The 14,452-nt window shown below is 40.6% G+C and overlaps 2 protein-coding genes and 1 long non-coding RNA gene across 9 annotated transcripts; 2 read left to right on the forward strand and 1 right to left on the reverse strand.

Moving 5' to 3' along the window:
• The first annotated feature begins 542 nt into the window (after positions 1-542).
• LOC139826934 (uncharacterized) lies at positions 543-2,932 on the forward strand. Its single transcript, XR_011737065.1, has 2 exons — positions 543-925; positions 2,096-2,932. It is a non-coding gene; the product is annotated as an uncharacterized lncRNA (long non-coding RNA).
• TPRKB (TP53RK binding protein) lies at positions 2,560-9,373 on the reverse strand. 6 transcript variants are annotated; one of them, XM_065839844.2, is made up of 6 exons: positions 9,128-9,259; positions 8,705-8,917; positions 7,869-7,991; positions 7,410-7,586; positions 4,186-4,270; positions 2,560-3,498 (listed from the first exon to the last, which is right to left on the reverse strand). In XM_065839844.2, exons 2-5 carry the CDS (start codon positions 8,843-8,845, stop codon positions 4,229-4,231), a joined length of 483 nt encoding a protein of 160 aa, XP_065695916.2. In that variant the 5' UTR covers positions 8,846-8,917; positions 9,128-9,259; the 3' UTR covers positions 2,560-3,498; positions 4,186-4,228. The 6 variants fall into 6 exon arrangements, with proteins under 6 accessions (XP_065695916.2, XP_071659515.1, XP_065695898.2 ...); XM_071803414.1 differs by having other exon boundaries at positions 2,560-4,270; XM_065839826.2 differs by lacking the exons at positions 2,560-3,498; positions 4,186-4,270; positions 9,128-9,259 and adding exons at positions 5,413-6,581; positions 9,338-9,373.
• ALG10 (ALG10 alpha-1,2-glucosyltransferase) lies at positions 9,233-13,894 on the forward strand. 2 transcript variants are annotated; one of them, XM_065839796.2, is made up of 3 exons: positions 9,233-9,397; positions 9,691-9,888; positions 12,503-13,894. In XM_065839796.2, exons 1-3 carry the CDS (start codon positions 9,233-9,235, stop codon positions 13,556-13,558), a joined length of 1,419 nt encoding a protein of 472 aa, XP_065695868.2. In that variant the 3' UTR covers positions 13,559-13,894. The 2 variants fall into 2 exon arrangements, with proteins under 2 accessions (XP_065695868.2, XP_065695877.1); XM_065839805.2 differs by lacking the exon at positions 9,233-9,397 and adding an exon at positions 9,445-9,535.
• Positions 13,895-14,452: the final 558 nt, after the last annotated feature.

Consider the following 14,452-nt stretch of genomic DNA (forward strand, 5'->3'; position numbering starts at 1 on the left):
AAGATGGTGTTCACACTTTGTTTTGGGAAAGAAGGGCTTTAGCCCATTTTTCTGAACTATGAATTTAAATGTGTATATTCATGAGCCCTACAAATAGTTACTGGAGCATGGGATTTATTATACTAAAGCCACCATTAACCCAGCTCATCGTGCAATGCACAACCTTTGGGAGAACTTCTGCATTGGCGCGGCCTCTTGTTAATTATGGCTCCAGGGAGTCAGCGGAAGAACAGGATGTGACCTTGTTACTAACCCTAAATGCTCAAATGTTTTCTTTTGTGCTTATTGAATACGATCATGTTATAAAAGTCTACAGATTCTTAAAGAAGGCACCTACTTTTTCATAAAAATATTTGAATATTAGAGCACATCTAAGTGACAGTGGCTCGAAATTTCATTCCAGGCAAGTTAAACCAAATTACAGTCATAGGAAGGAACTAAGTTCTACCCCAAAATAGCCTGTGATCTAATAGAAAGTAGTTCATCCTTACAGTTCATCCTGCATTTTTCATCACCAGCACCCTCCATCTGTGCATTACTTGTGTTGCTATGAATTTGGCAACATTTTAGCAGCGAGCTACTGTTTATAAGAAGGGATCCCAGCAGCTAAAAGCAGCCAGTCGTTGGGATTACTCATTACTTGCTTTGTGAGCTGCTCCAGGGAATTTCTTCAAGAACTATGTCAAAATTAGCTTTAGAAAACCAGTAATTTGAGAACTTTGACACAGATCAAGCACTTCCAGATAAGCACTGGTTAAGTCGGTGGGCTTGGAAGAAAGATTATTTTTGTTTGGACTGAGTGAAGATTTTCTTCTTTTGTGCAAAGAAACAAGAGGATAAAAAAGGACAACGTTTTCCTCTCTGCAAGAAGGAATCTGATTCATTGGGATCTCAATCACCAAAACACCATGAATGCTTGCAGGAGGTAAGTAGCACAGACTGCATTCCCCTCAGGTAGGAATGAGAAATTGAACAACTGACAGGGAAAAATAATCCTCTCATGGTCCTCACATTATGCCGGCAGATGATAACGAACTGTGTTATTTGATTTGCAGCTACACAAGACAGACGGTAGCCCTTGTCCTGTATTTCTAATTCTACAACTACTTTCTGTAAAATCTCAGCTGCAGAACTTCTGTTTTATTGATGAATTCCCTTTGGCAGATTGCACTTCCTAGTCTTTCATTTTTAACAAATCAGTTCTGACAGCTCTCTTCCAAGTGTGCATACATATATAATTTGTGTTTAAAAGTTCTTTACTCGTAAGCTGTATCTGCAGTAACGGTTTTGGTAGCTCCTACTCTTCAGTGATAATAATGGCAGGAACGTCTATGAACCAGAGCTGTAATACATCTCATACTTCTCAGACCCATTCTTAAGCTACATGAAAATCACAAGCTGATTGATCTCGTGTTGGCATTCCAGTTCCAATCGAATTTTGGACATTCAACATTTTTCTTTATAAAAAAAAGCAAAAAAAAAAAAAAAAAAGCTGTCCCACCAGGGCAATTTTCAGTGGCGAGAACAGTAACTGGAAGTCAGTTACCACAGGCTAGCACTTCTACTTTCCAACCATTTGAGAAAGGTGGCAGAGCAATGTAAAATGTTAGTGCAGAGAATTCTGCAGATACGCTTTGTGTAGTTAGTATCTTTGCCTAATGAATACCTTGACACAGACTGCCGAGGGAAGTCCCCTCTGAAAAGCAGAGACAGAAACACATTATCAGAGCACATGCCGTGCTTATTCCCATGGATTAAAGCTTTGGAAACCAGTATTTGTTTTTAAACCCTGCAACTTTCATAATATTGCAAAATGAAAGGGTATGTTTTTTCTCATACAACTGAACAGTAAGAGCACTGTGTGTCCTCTAACAAGCCCATCCCCAGTCTCTCTGCTTGTCAGTGGGAGAGAAATACCAAATGGCTGGTTAATGTTTTACACTTCCAATTATGGAAATTACTTTATTAGCCACATAGCTCTTTTCCAAATCTAGTCAATGATACAATGCACACTCTGAACTTCATTATAAACACTATTGAACTATTAATAAAAAAGAATAATTTTTAATCTTAATATTGTTTTTTGTTATGGCAGGATACATTCTCTCCGTGCTCACAGACAGAAAACTAATGGGAACAGAAGTGAGACCTGGCACAGCACCTCTAACTTCAAGCACCGGCATGGAGATGATCTTGCTACAGTCCAGACCCTTTACACAGTGATTGTTATGATCCTTCTAATGGCAATTTGGGGAGCCTGGTCAAGAAGGGATTCATCCTTGTAGCAGCAGTATGTTTTCTTTATCAAATACTTAACGGAATATTTGTGTCAATTACCCATACCCAGGAGGTATGAAAAAAATGGTCTTGGCATATCTTGGTTTACTTGAAACTGCTTAAACTGTTGCTACTTGTGGAACTGGATCTGTGAAGCAATTTAATAGGCAATGTACAGAACATGACTTTGTGAATAACATATACCTGTTCACACTGTAAACGTTTATATTATCCTTTGCATGTATATGAAACTTATTTTAAACACAATATGCTAGCAAGAAGAAGAGTTCAACTAATGTTTTTATTGGTCAATATTTTATATATCCACTCCAGCTTTCCATTTTTGAACTTAAGTTGTCCAGTCTCTACCTCTGCTAAGATTACCTGTCCCAATCCATGGTAAAGCATACACTATAAACAGGCAAGTAATCTACCATGCCACAATAACATTTTAAAACAAACAAACAAACAAAAAAACCCAAACAAAAAACAACATAACCAGCTATCTTGCAGGCAAAAGAAGATCTCTGAACAAGTTAAATTCTCATCTCAGTTGCTGTAAAGTTTATATGAAGGATGGAGCTTGCTTCTGCATATTTTTAATTTATGGTAATACCTTTGTAAACTCAGGAATAAACCTATGAAATTATCTATACTGTAAGCATCCTTTGTTGCAGAACCAACTGGCTCAGTTTTTCATCTCATACCGATATATTTAATTAATCTTCAACCACTGCGTGCTTTTCCATAATTCATAAATACCTCATGGCAGTACCAACCTCTACATACACCAGCCCATCTTTGATGGGGGATACTCTGTACTCTCTCACTTTTTCAGGGAAATAACTCCACCCAGAAAAACTGCAAGCTTTCTAGAAATACAGACAGCTGTAATTTCTGTCAAACTCTCTGTCAATATTTGCCAACTCCTGATGAGCTCAGGTCAATGGACTGGCAGGACTGAGGGGCAGTGGCTGTTGGGAACAATAGTCCAAGCCTTTGGAGCTTAAATTCAGCTTAAACCCCAAATTTCAGCATTGCTTAAACTAACAAACAGTATCCTAATAAACAAGAACTGCAAGACATTTTGAATGCATAGGAACAGCCAGATACACATTTGTAATTACGTAGTACCTGCAGACAACACAATTCTTACAAGTATTGTGTACCCCATTCTGATATCCATCCATAAGCAGGAGGGGTGTGTAAACTGAAATGTTTCTGAAAAGAAAAATGGAGATCCAAATAAGGTATTAAAAACGCTTCATCTTCCTCTCTTTCACCTTGTGATAGAGGAGATGAGGTAGGAAAGTTCAGAGGAGACAGCAGCAGAACACGAAATGTTTTGAAAGCCTATCTTTTTTTAAACTTTTACCTTGGTGGAAACCACTGGTGGTTGATTTAACAGTTATAGATCCAAATGTACTAATTTTTTAATGTGTTCAGAAAGACAAGTGTAACTTTGCAGGGTCAAAATCTACACTACTGTTTTTTGTAAATAATTTAGTTTAGTTTGGTAATGCAACTAGTACTAGAGGAAAACTGTGGTCTTGCAGGGCAATGGTGTAGTCTCTCACTGCCAACAGACCCAAATCATCTGCCGGACTGAATGATACTATGGAGGCTACAGCTCCGAAAAACTATTTCGCGTAAATTCACCCATGAAAACGGCTCATTCGGGTCACGCAGTAAGTCACAATTTCATAATTTAACTCAAGTCAACAGTAACAAAATATTTACTGTTTCTACACCAATGAAATAGATGGACAAGCATTAGAAACTGGGAACCCAAGTTTGGAACATGTATCAATTATTATACAGTGATCTTCTTATTAATATTTCTTTTATATTAAACAGACTAGACTGATGTTTTACACATGTTCAAAAAAGGCTGTGGTCTAAGCATACCTGTGTGCTGTTATTTTAAGCTGCCAAAAACAATGTCAGCAGTTCAGCCAGGAAATCTGATGATATACTCCATGTACCAACTGGACTGTCAGAAAAGGAAAACAAGTCTTTATTTTCCATGGTCATTCTCACGTGCTGACATTATACACATTTTATTTTAAAAGACCGAAGCGCTTCCAAGCTCCATTTTTTACTACTGCCTCACATTTCCCTTTAGGTAGGATGATACATTCTGTAAAACCCTCTTTAAATTAAGAAATCAGAACATCCATTTATCCTGTGTCATTTCATTTGATAGACCTTGTAATTCCCTTGGTACTTGCTGGGCTTGCAGGCCAGCAACCAATTATATCCTGGGCTGCATCAGAAGAAGCATGACCAGCAGGTCAGGGAGGTGATTCTGCCCCTCTGCTCTGCCCTGGTGAGATCCACCCGCAGTGCTGTGTTCAGCTCTGGGGCCTCCAACGTAAGAGAGACATGGAGCTGTTGGAGCAAGAGCAGAGGAGGGACACGAAGATGACCAGAGGGATGGAACAGCTCTCCTATGAAGACAGGCCAAGAGACCTGGGGCTGTTCAGCCTGGCGAAGGCTCTGGGGAGACCTTATAGCAGCCACCCAGTGCCTAAAGGGGGCCTACAGGAAAGCTGGAGAGGGACTTTCTACAAGGGCATGTAGTGATAGGATAGAAATTTTTACAGTGAGGGTGGTGCAACGCTGGTCCTGATTGCTCAGAGAGGTGGTAGGTATATCCCTGGAGACATCCAAAGCCAGGCTGGACAGAGCTCTGAGCAACCTGATCCAGTTGAAGATGGCCCTGCTCATTGCAGGGGGGTTGAACTAGATGACCTTCGAAGGCCCAAACCATTCTGTAATCTATGATACTTGCCAAGTATTTTACCATTGATTTGGTTGGTAAGAAAAGGATGGTATTTGTACTAGTGTGTTTTAACTGAGGGAAGAATTAATCAAAATCAAAATGCAAAACAGAAGCCAGGGATTTCCATATTAAATACAGACACACAGACAATACTAGGTCTATACATCAGTTTGCTGGTCTGTTTACTGTAGTGGATAACATTTCAACTCTTAACTCAGACCTGCCTCTTCCCCAAAATGTATTTTGTTTTCCTAAACACTATGTGGAAGAATCTGGGGTGTACTCTCCCAGTCTTGTAAATACCTCAAAGAACATTAGAAAAACAAAACAAAAAACCACAAAAACAAAAATTCAGACAGCTATACAGTTTTATACATGTCCCAGAAAAACAATGCAGTGTAATAATAACAAACTGTATGGACTTCTACCTAATTAGGACAATGATTAAATTACCTGGTGACTACTGGAAATCAACATTATTCTTAGTTTCCTTCAATGACCTTTCCTAACACTGGTTCAACAAAATGAGTTCAATGACCCTTTCAGACTGCTATGTAAGTTATATCAACAATTTAAGTGAGCAAATCCATGATGCAAATTTCTCTGTGAATTTTCTACCAGAAACCAGCCCCTAGGAAGTCAGCATCACCGTGTATAATCCAGTATTACAAAGGAAAAGCACCTTTCATTTTAACACCAACACTGAAGTACTGCAGCAACACACCAGTACCTCAGCAGCACGCTGTATCTGATGACATAGGAGTGTCAGGTGCTAACACCACTTTAGCACCATTCCTGCTGACGTCATTTACTGTTGTGCACATCTCCAATGCTTCTGCTCCACAGTGCCCCTCCTGCCTCTTCCTTTCCCCAAAGGCTGGGCAGCAACTCTACCCCATTAGCAGGGTGGTGCTGCTCAGAGCTTACAGAAACTTTCCTTTTTCCATCGGCAATGCTTTGTGCCGGACACACCTTTTCTGCCAGTATTATTGTTAAAATGGTATAAACCTTTAGGGGTGCCAAAACACAACAAATCAGGGTAGGGTTAATAAAAATTATCTACAATGTTTGAATCCTGTCTGGGACTAGCAAAACATTTGATGAAAGAGAAAAGTACAGACTTCCAAGCCTTTTGTTTATGATCAACTTAGGATACTGTCAAAAGTGATTTTTCTTCTTGTTAAGAAAGAACAAATGGACAGAAATGCCAATAGTAAATTATACTTTGCACAACAGAATCGGTCTCTGTGCTTAGAACATGGCTCAGATTACCCCCATATCCAAATCTGCTCATTTATGGTCAAAGCCCAGCTGTCATCAAAATACTCTGTACTACACCCCTTTCTCTGATATGCAGGATGAATTGCAATGAAGTGTCTTTACATCTTAAAACCCCCTCTTTTTCCTTTAAAAAAAATTTATTTCCAGATTTTCATAAAACATCTTTTGTTGACATTCTGCAAACAATACTGTCCAATAAGGTGCTCATTTTTTCTTCCTGTGGAGTAATTTTGTACATCTGCAGGAAAAAAAAAAAAAAAGAAGAAAAACATAAAAGCCTTATAAGGAAGAAAAAACCTGGTCATGTATCTTCCAAAACCAAAATATTTCCTCCTCTCTCCCACTTCTTACATTAGAAATTCCTGTCTTGTCTGGCCTGCAAGACAAAATTGGGACTGAGGAACCAAGCAAATTCTGAAATTTTAAGAGACACAGGAAAACTAAGAAACGGAATGAAAATAGTACTGCACGTTATATATTATGATTTGTCCAACTATATTCATAGGTTCCCATTGTCACTTTGATGGACATGATCAAGATGATTTGAGCTACTGTAATTTAATCAAGTGGAACACATACACTTCAAGATACCAACCTAGCATATGGTAATCTGTTAAGAGCCCACATGCCCTAACACAGCTCCTAGCAGTTCCTCAACACATTTTTATTTTAGCCGCCCATGCTGGGACTATTTATGTGCTTAAGATGATTAAACTGTTCAGGATTGGAAATTTATTTTTAATTACATGGATATTTGCCTGAGAAAACAGGAAGCAAAAATGACTGAGTGGTAGGGAGCAATCTGGAGTTTATTTTTACGTTCCAACTTTCTGACAATGTTAAGAATTTGATGACTTAAAATTTGTGATGTCAGGGTGTGAAAACTAGAACTTTTTTCCAGAGTAAAAATGTTATAAGAAAAAACCAATCAAGTTGCACTTAGAAGAAGTTTCCGGTCATGCTAAAGAAATACAAACCCTAAGTTAATTATGTCCATTGCTACTTAATCAGACAACCAAAAGAAAAAATCTTTTCTCTATGCCAGTCACCTCTTTTAGCTACATACCTTTTTAACCTTGGCAGTGTCTGTAAGTTGGGGGAGTTCATCTAAAGAAACCTGTTGGCCTTCTACTTGAGATGCTACATCTTCCAGGTTTACAGGTTTTTCCCTGTCCACAACCAGAACAATGAGTACTGCTGTGTCACTGTCTGAAATGCCAAACTTTTTAAATGCATCTGAAATCTAATAAAAGAATAAATATATCAAAATACTGAATCATTTTCTCACTACATATAAGCAACCTTTTTAGTTACTGATTAAAATGAACCAAAAATATAAATTGACACACGTTTTACATTAATAGAATTCTGATAACAGCATATCGGTATTATCAAAATAACAGTAACTTCTATTAGTAGACAGATAAACAGTTAAATGAATGCCTGTATTTCGTTTTGCTGCATGGACCTTAGCAAGCTTAGAGAAGCAAAAAAAAAAAAAAGAGATTTGTTCAGTAAATCTTACGTTGTTGTTTGGTGAAAGGCTGAAAATAATTTCTGCATAGAGGGATTTGGTCTTCATTTTGCCTGTCTTGTGTAGATGAACTGCTTTGTTGGCTGCCACAAGAATTTGAAAAGGATCTACAATCTGTAAAATACAACAAAGAAATTCAACAGAAATTTCACATACTATTTTGAACTCTGAAAAAAACCTGACTTAATTTTGATAGCCTAAGTCTGCAACCATAGAAGTGAGTAGTACCGTGTTCTGCAAGTTATTTTAGCAATTCTTGCTCTCCAAAGTCAATGTGATTATTTACTGCGTGGGGTAATACTTGACATAAAGATTACACTCTTCTGGAATATTTTGAAAAAGGAATCACATTAATAAATCTTCTGTCAGTAAACTGCCAGACTAGATTAGTTGTTTTGTTTTTTCCCCTAACTGCTACTTTGCTAAATTCTAACAAAAAAAGATTCAGAAACTAGTTACAGGTTTAAATGAGAACAAAGGCTCCAAACAGTGGTGATTTTTGGTAACATGAAACAGTTAGTACAACGTTTTGGAGATGTAAATAGGTTTAAACGGCTCCACCAAATAGGATGTGAAGTGAATCAAGTCAACTTTGTTTTGACCAGTGCTGCCAAGGCTCTTTCTTCGCACAGATGCCACTTCGATGAAAGCAAAGGTGGGACATTCGTGCAGGGACAGCTGAGAAGGTGTACAGGGATGACAGACACAGGTCGTTCCTCAGACGTCCCACACAGAAGGGTTTCCACGCTGCCTCCAGGGCTGTGACCCGGCACCAGCCCTCACTCACTCACTCACTCACTCACTCACTCACTCACTCACTCACTCACCATCGCAGGGTTGATTAACGCTCCCTCAATGGCCCCTTCCATGGCTTTTTTCCGCAGCGCGGCGGCGTTCCTCACGCGGTTGAAGAGCAGCACGGTGACGCTGCGCTCGGGGAACAGCTCCAGCCGGTGCGTTACCTGCATCGCGCAGCGCTGGCGCCGGGCGGCCCGGGGGAGCGATCACACTCGGCCGCGCTTGACTCCTGTCCAACACAACTTTAACAACACGCAACCTTTCACGTTCGGTTTTCAGCGCCTCTCAGAGGGAAACCCCACGCGTGCGGGCTCCCCGGCCGGGACAGGCCGCGCGTCCCGCCCGCCGCTCTCCTCACCCCTCCCGCCCGCAGCGGCCGCGTTCACAGGAGCCGCCCGCCTCCCCGGCACCGCGCTGCCCACCGGCCCGCACCGCCGCCCACCGCCCCTCACCGCCGCCCTCCAAGCGCCTCCACTGCAGCCCCGCGCCGCCAGGCCCCTCCTCCCCGCTCAGCGCTCCCGGAAGGACGGCCCCTTCTCGGCCAGCGCGGCGGCGGCATGGAGCGGGCTGAGGCCTACGGCGTCTCGGCCGCCATGAGCGGCGCGTTCCTGCTGTCGTGCCTGCTCTTCGCGGCCGTGAACCGGCAGCAGCGCAGGCCTTACATGGACGAGGCGTTCCACGTCCCGCAGGCGCAGGCCTATTGCCACGGCCGCTTCCTGCAGGTGCTGCGCGCGGCCGCCTGGGGCTGCTCGCCAGGCAGGGCCATGGTTTCTATGAACACACCGCGGGCGCTTTGAAAGGAGCATCATTTGTGGTCTCTACTGTCCACGACGCTGGTTTCTGCTTTCCGTGACCTGGTGGTGCGCAGGGCAAGATTCAAAGGGCTGAAACATGTCTCTGATAATGCCCAAAACTCACTGAAAGGCCAAACTGACAACATGGGGTGTGGGTGGGAATGGTACCACAACCCGTTGCTTGCCTGGTCCGTAACGCTCCGTGTCTCCCCCCTCTCCAGTGGGACCCCATGATCACCACGCTGCCCGGGCTGTACCTGGTGTCGGTGGGAGCAGTGAAGCCCGCGGCCTGGCTGCTCGGCTGGACCGGGAGCGTGGTGTGCTCCGTGGGAATGCTCCGCTTCGTCAACCTCCTCTTCAGTGCTGGGAACTTATATTTGCTGTATTTACTTCTCTCCAAGATCCATCAGAAGAATCAGGTACGGTCAACGCAGAATAATTCTGTGCACTCATACAAGCAGATTTGTTGGCTGTGTGTATATTCACTGCATATGTGAACTGTTCTCAGGTTTATATAGCTGCAAGTACTACTACCAGTTTGGCCGAGGAGGCAAATTCCTTTCCTCTAAAATTTTTAGTATCTTTTTTTCTCAGGATGCAGTCCTCTTCTTTTTTTTTTTTTTTTTCTCTTGTGCTGAAATGAAAGTTCAAATTAGTATGCCTATAGACTTACTATGCAAAGATCTGAATGCTCATCTAGTTGGAAATGCTTGAGACTTCACAAAACTTCACCAGTGAATCCCGAGTTGAAATCCTGTGAGCTGTGTTTAAAATGTTTTCTTTAGGAAGATATCAGGTTTAATGTCAATAATGTCAGTATGTAGAACTGGAGAATAATTCAAGTTGGAAGGATTTGGAGGATGGTTCAGGTTGGAAGGGACCTTAGGAAGGCCACCCTCCAGCTCCGAGCAGGTCGGGTCTGAGATCAGCGCAGATTGCTCAGAGTTGGCAGCTGGAAAACTCTCCAAGGGTGGAGAGCGGCTGCACAACCTCTCTGGGTAACCTGCTCCATGCCTGAGTTGCCTCACCGTGAAAAAGGGGTTTTTTTACATCCAGTCTGAACTTCTCAGTTCAGTTTATGCCTGCTGTCTCTTGTCCTCCCACTGTGCACCACTTTGAGCAGCCTGGCTCCCTTCACCTGTTGATATTCTGGCAGGTGTTGGGAGGCTGCTGTTCAGTCCCCCCAAGCCATCTCTTTTCCAGGGTGAACAAGGCCAGCTCCCTCAGCCTCTACTCTCAGAGCAGGTGCTTCAGCCCTCAGCTGACTTGGTGGTCCCTCTGCCATTGCTCCAGTTTACTAGTGCCTTTTTTGTACCACAGAACACAAAATTTGTCATGGTATTCTAGACGCAGCCTAGCAAATAGAATAAAGAGGAATAATCTCTTCCTTTGTTCTGCTGCTCTGCTCCTATTAATGCCGCTCAGGAGGCTGTTCCTTAGTGACAGGGCATGCTGCCTGCTCACATTCACCTTGCTGTCTGTCAAGGAACCCAGAGTCCCTTTCCAGAGAGCAGCAGCTCCTTAGCTGCTCCATGCCCAGCCCATAGCATTGTGGGGATTTCTTTCCAGGTGCAGGCATTTGCATTTATCCTTGTTGAATTTCATAGTATTTCTGTTGCCCCATTCTTCCATGCTGTCTGGGTCACTCTGGATGTGAACTATTCTTTAGCATATTGCCTGGTCCCTCCAGTTTAGTGTCATCTGTGCACTTGATAACAGTGTAATCTCACTGCCTTCAAGTCATTAATAAAGATGTTAAACAGGACAGCTCCCAGTGTAGATCCCTGTGATACATCCCCTTTGGATGGAGCTTGACCAGTTAACCATCCAGCCAGTTTTTACTTGTCTTAGCTGTCTACCTATCCAGACCATAACCATTCCACTTAGATACAATAATATTGTATGTTTAAAGTGGTGAAGCATCTACCAGTGCAGCAGATAAATTGTTCCAGTGGTGAATGGCCTATTCAAAATCTTTTACCTTAGTGAAGTTCTTTAGTTTCACTTTTAACTGTAAGAATATTTTTTCCTGTTCCACGATAACTGAAGGATTCCTTTTACTATAAAGAACATTTATTCTGATGTATTTTCATACAGGAGACTCTTCATGATTAAGCATATGATAAGACTATACAGAATTGGGTCAAATTCAATAAATTTTTTCCACTTTCAGAACATTTTATTTTATGCTTGGAGGTGGAAATATGAACGTAAAATCCGAGAAGATTTCATGACATTAGACTAAGCATTAGAAAACGTAGTTGTATTGTTGGCACTTCTTTGAACTTGGCATTTTCTCTGTTCCTCTTCTCTGTAGGGTGGTGACTGGCTCTTTCACCCACCCTACATCATTCAGAAACATCACACAACATTTTTCAGTGTTGTGAATTGCATTGCATCATGTAGTGAGTGGGATAATTAGAAGGAGTTTTTAACAGCAGGGTCTCCTGCCTTCTTTAAAGTTTCTTTTCTAACGAATCATAATGAAGATAAGCAATAAAAACTGCACCAAAGATTAGAAACTTGGAACTGGTTGCTCTGTGGACTGGGTTCAAAAGAGGCAATAGTAGAAGTACAACATGTGTTCTGCTGTCTCACAAATAAACAATCTGGTGATGAGATTGTAGGGGCATAAAACTTTTTTTTGCCCAGTTGTGCAGTTCTTTTATCCTAGATATGTAGCACTTATACTCCCACAATGATTTTAATGCGACAAATACGTGAACAACTGACATATGAAAGAAATTGGTGTATTTCTGTTGCCATATTTTTGACTTACCTGCAATGATGTTCTTTACTTTCATTTGTACTTTAACATTGTGTAATCTGACACTCTGTATTAACGTAACAGAAGGTTAACAAAAATACAGCATGGGTGCTTGTGCGGTAATGGAATCAAAGAGCATAAGATCTGTTATACTGTGATAACTGCATTCTCAAGAATGACTTGTTTATTTTATTTTTATTTTTTTATTATTTTTATTTTTATTTTTATTGGACATTGCTAACCACTTTTTTCTGTTTCTTCTCTAGGCCGTGTCTGGTTTCCAGAGAATCTTGTCTACATTAACTCTTGCAATGTTTCCCACCCTTTATTTTTTTACATTCCTTTATTATACGGACCCAGGATCAGTGTTTTTTACTCTCTTTGCCTATTTAATGTGTCTTTATGGTAACCATAAAACTTCAGCTCTCCTTGGATTTTGTGGCTTCCTGTTTCGTCAGACAAATATCGTGTGGACAGTTTTTTGTGCTGGAAATGTTGTTGCAGAGAAGCTAAATGAAGCCTGGAAGACAGAACTACATAAAAAGAAAGATGAAAAGATTTGTTCCAGGAAAGGATCATTTTCAGATTTAATTAGAATATTGCAGTTTCTTATTCAGTATCTCATATCACCTAAAAACTTAGTTACACTTATTGCTTTAACTTGGCCATACATTGTATTAGTAACCATCTTCTTTGGTTTTGTTTTCGTCAACGGTGGAATAGTTGTTGGTGACAGAAGTAGCCACGAAGCCTGTTTGCACTTTCCTCAGCTGTTCTATTTTCTGTCCTTTACTGTCTTTTTTTCATTCCCTCATTTACTGACCCCTGCTAAAATCAGGAGATTCCTTCTGTCGTTACGCAAGCACCCTGTGCAGTACAGCTTAGTAGCTGTCATCTCTTTATTCCTGATCTGGAGATTTACCTACGTTCATAAGTATTTACTAGCAGATAACAGACATTATACATTCTATGTCTGGAGAAAAATCTTCCAAAGACACGAACTTGTAAAATATGTATTAGTTCCAGTCTATATATTTGCTGGCTGGAGTTTTGCCGATACACTAAAATCAAAATCTATATTCTGGATCTTAATGTATTTTGTATGTCTATTAGCTGTCACAGTTCCTCAGAAATTGCTAGAATTTCGTTACTTTATTTTGCCATTCTTAATATATAGGCTCAATATTCCATTTCCATCTGTGTATAGACAACTTTTGGAGTTGGCTTTTTATATTGTTGTGAATGCCGTAACTTTTAACCTTTTTCTAAACAAAACGTTTCAATGGCCAAATAGTGATGAAATCCAGAGGTTTATGTGGTGACCTTTTTGTTTTTTTATACTTTCCTACCCTTAGGAAAACCTATTTCTGTTTCAGAACTGTGGACTCTGGAATGAAGGAATATGTTTTGCATTATGTGAGGACTTTTTTGCCTGGTTGCAATTGGGGAAGTAAGCTGTTTGCTTATATTCTTGCAACGGACTGTGAGATCTGATACGATGTAATGTGAAGATGTTGCACATATTGAATTTATGAGCTCCTGGAATTAAAAAATTCAACATGAGGACACCTTTCTGTAATTAATGTGACATAAGGGAGATGTTTACAGGCAGTTTTCTTTATAATAAAATATTATATTACACGCCCTTGAAAGTATGACAGTTTATGTTTCAGAGGTTTTTCTTCAAAAACAGAATGTTTAACTTTTTGTTACCTCTGGGTGCATTTTTACTCCTTGGATCAGGCCACTTCCATCTAGGTTTGCTAGTGGTCAAGGTATGAACCACTACTAAAGTGGAATGTTTTCAAAACCTCCTATGTTGCACTGAATTTTCATGTTTGTTTGTTTTTTTTTTTTTAATTGATAAATGCTTACATTGTTTTTTCAAAGACAATGTAGGCTCTTAAATCATTCTGAAAAATTATATTTCAAACTGATATTTAGAAAATACAATGGAGGCTATGTGCATGTACCTTCTATGGGGGAATAAATGTTAATGTACAGGAAAAGGTGAATTGCAGTTGATAATGTGACCTGTTAGAAGGGGAGTAATTGAGGTATATCAGACTGAAACGTGTTGTTACACAGTGGAATGCAGTCTCACAAATACCCTTTTAAATAATCGGGCTTTCATGTCCTGAGGGTCTGTGTTCACAGGTTTGTATTGAAGTAGGATATGAGTGCACTCCCAGTTGAACTGGGTTTTTCTAAGATCC

This window comes from Patagioenas fasciata, chromosome 1 (assembly GCF_037038585.1).
Source record: "Patagioenas fasciata isolate bPatFas1 chromosome 1, bPatFas1.hap1, whole genome shotgun sequence".
Classification (NCBI taxonomy): Eukaryota; Metazoa; Chordata; class Aves; order Columbiformes; family Columbidae; genus Patagioenas; species Patagioenas fasciata.

Coding starts and splice junctions, on each gene's coding strand:
- TPRKB (XM_065839826.2), bottom strand. CDS start 8,845: ATGCAGGTAACGCACCGGCTGGAGCTGTTCCCCGAGCGCAGCGTCACC. Junction 7,992..8,704: donor CGTTAATCAACCCTGCGATG/GTGAGTGAGTGA, acceptor TGTATTTTACAG/ATTGTAGATCCTTTTCAAAT. Junction 7,587..7,868: donor GCCTTTCACCAAACAACAAC/GTAAGATTTACT, acceptor TTCTTTTATTAG/ATTTCAGATGCATTTAAAAA.
- ALG10 (XM_065839796.2), top strand. CDS start 9,233: ATGGAGCGGGCTGAGGCCTACGGCGTCTCGGCCGCCATGAGCGGCGCG. Junction 9,398..9,690: donor GCCACGGCCGCTTCCTGCAG/GTGCTGCGCGCG, acceptor CCCCCTCTCCAG/TGGGACCCCATGATCACCAC. Junction 9,889..12,502: donor AGATCCATCAGAAGAATCAG/GTACGGTCAACG, acceptor TTTCTTCTCTAG/GCCGTGTCTGGTTTCCAGAG.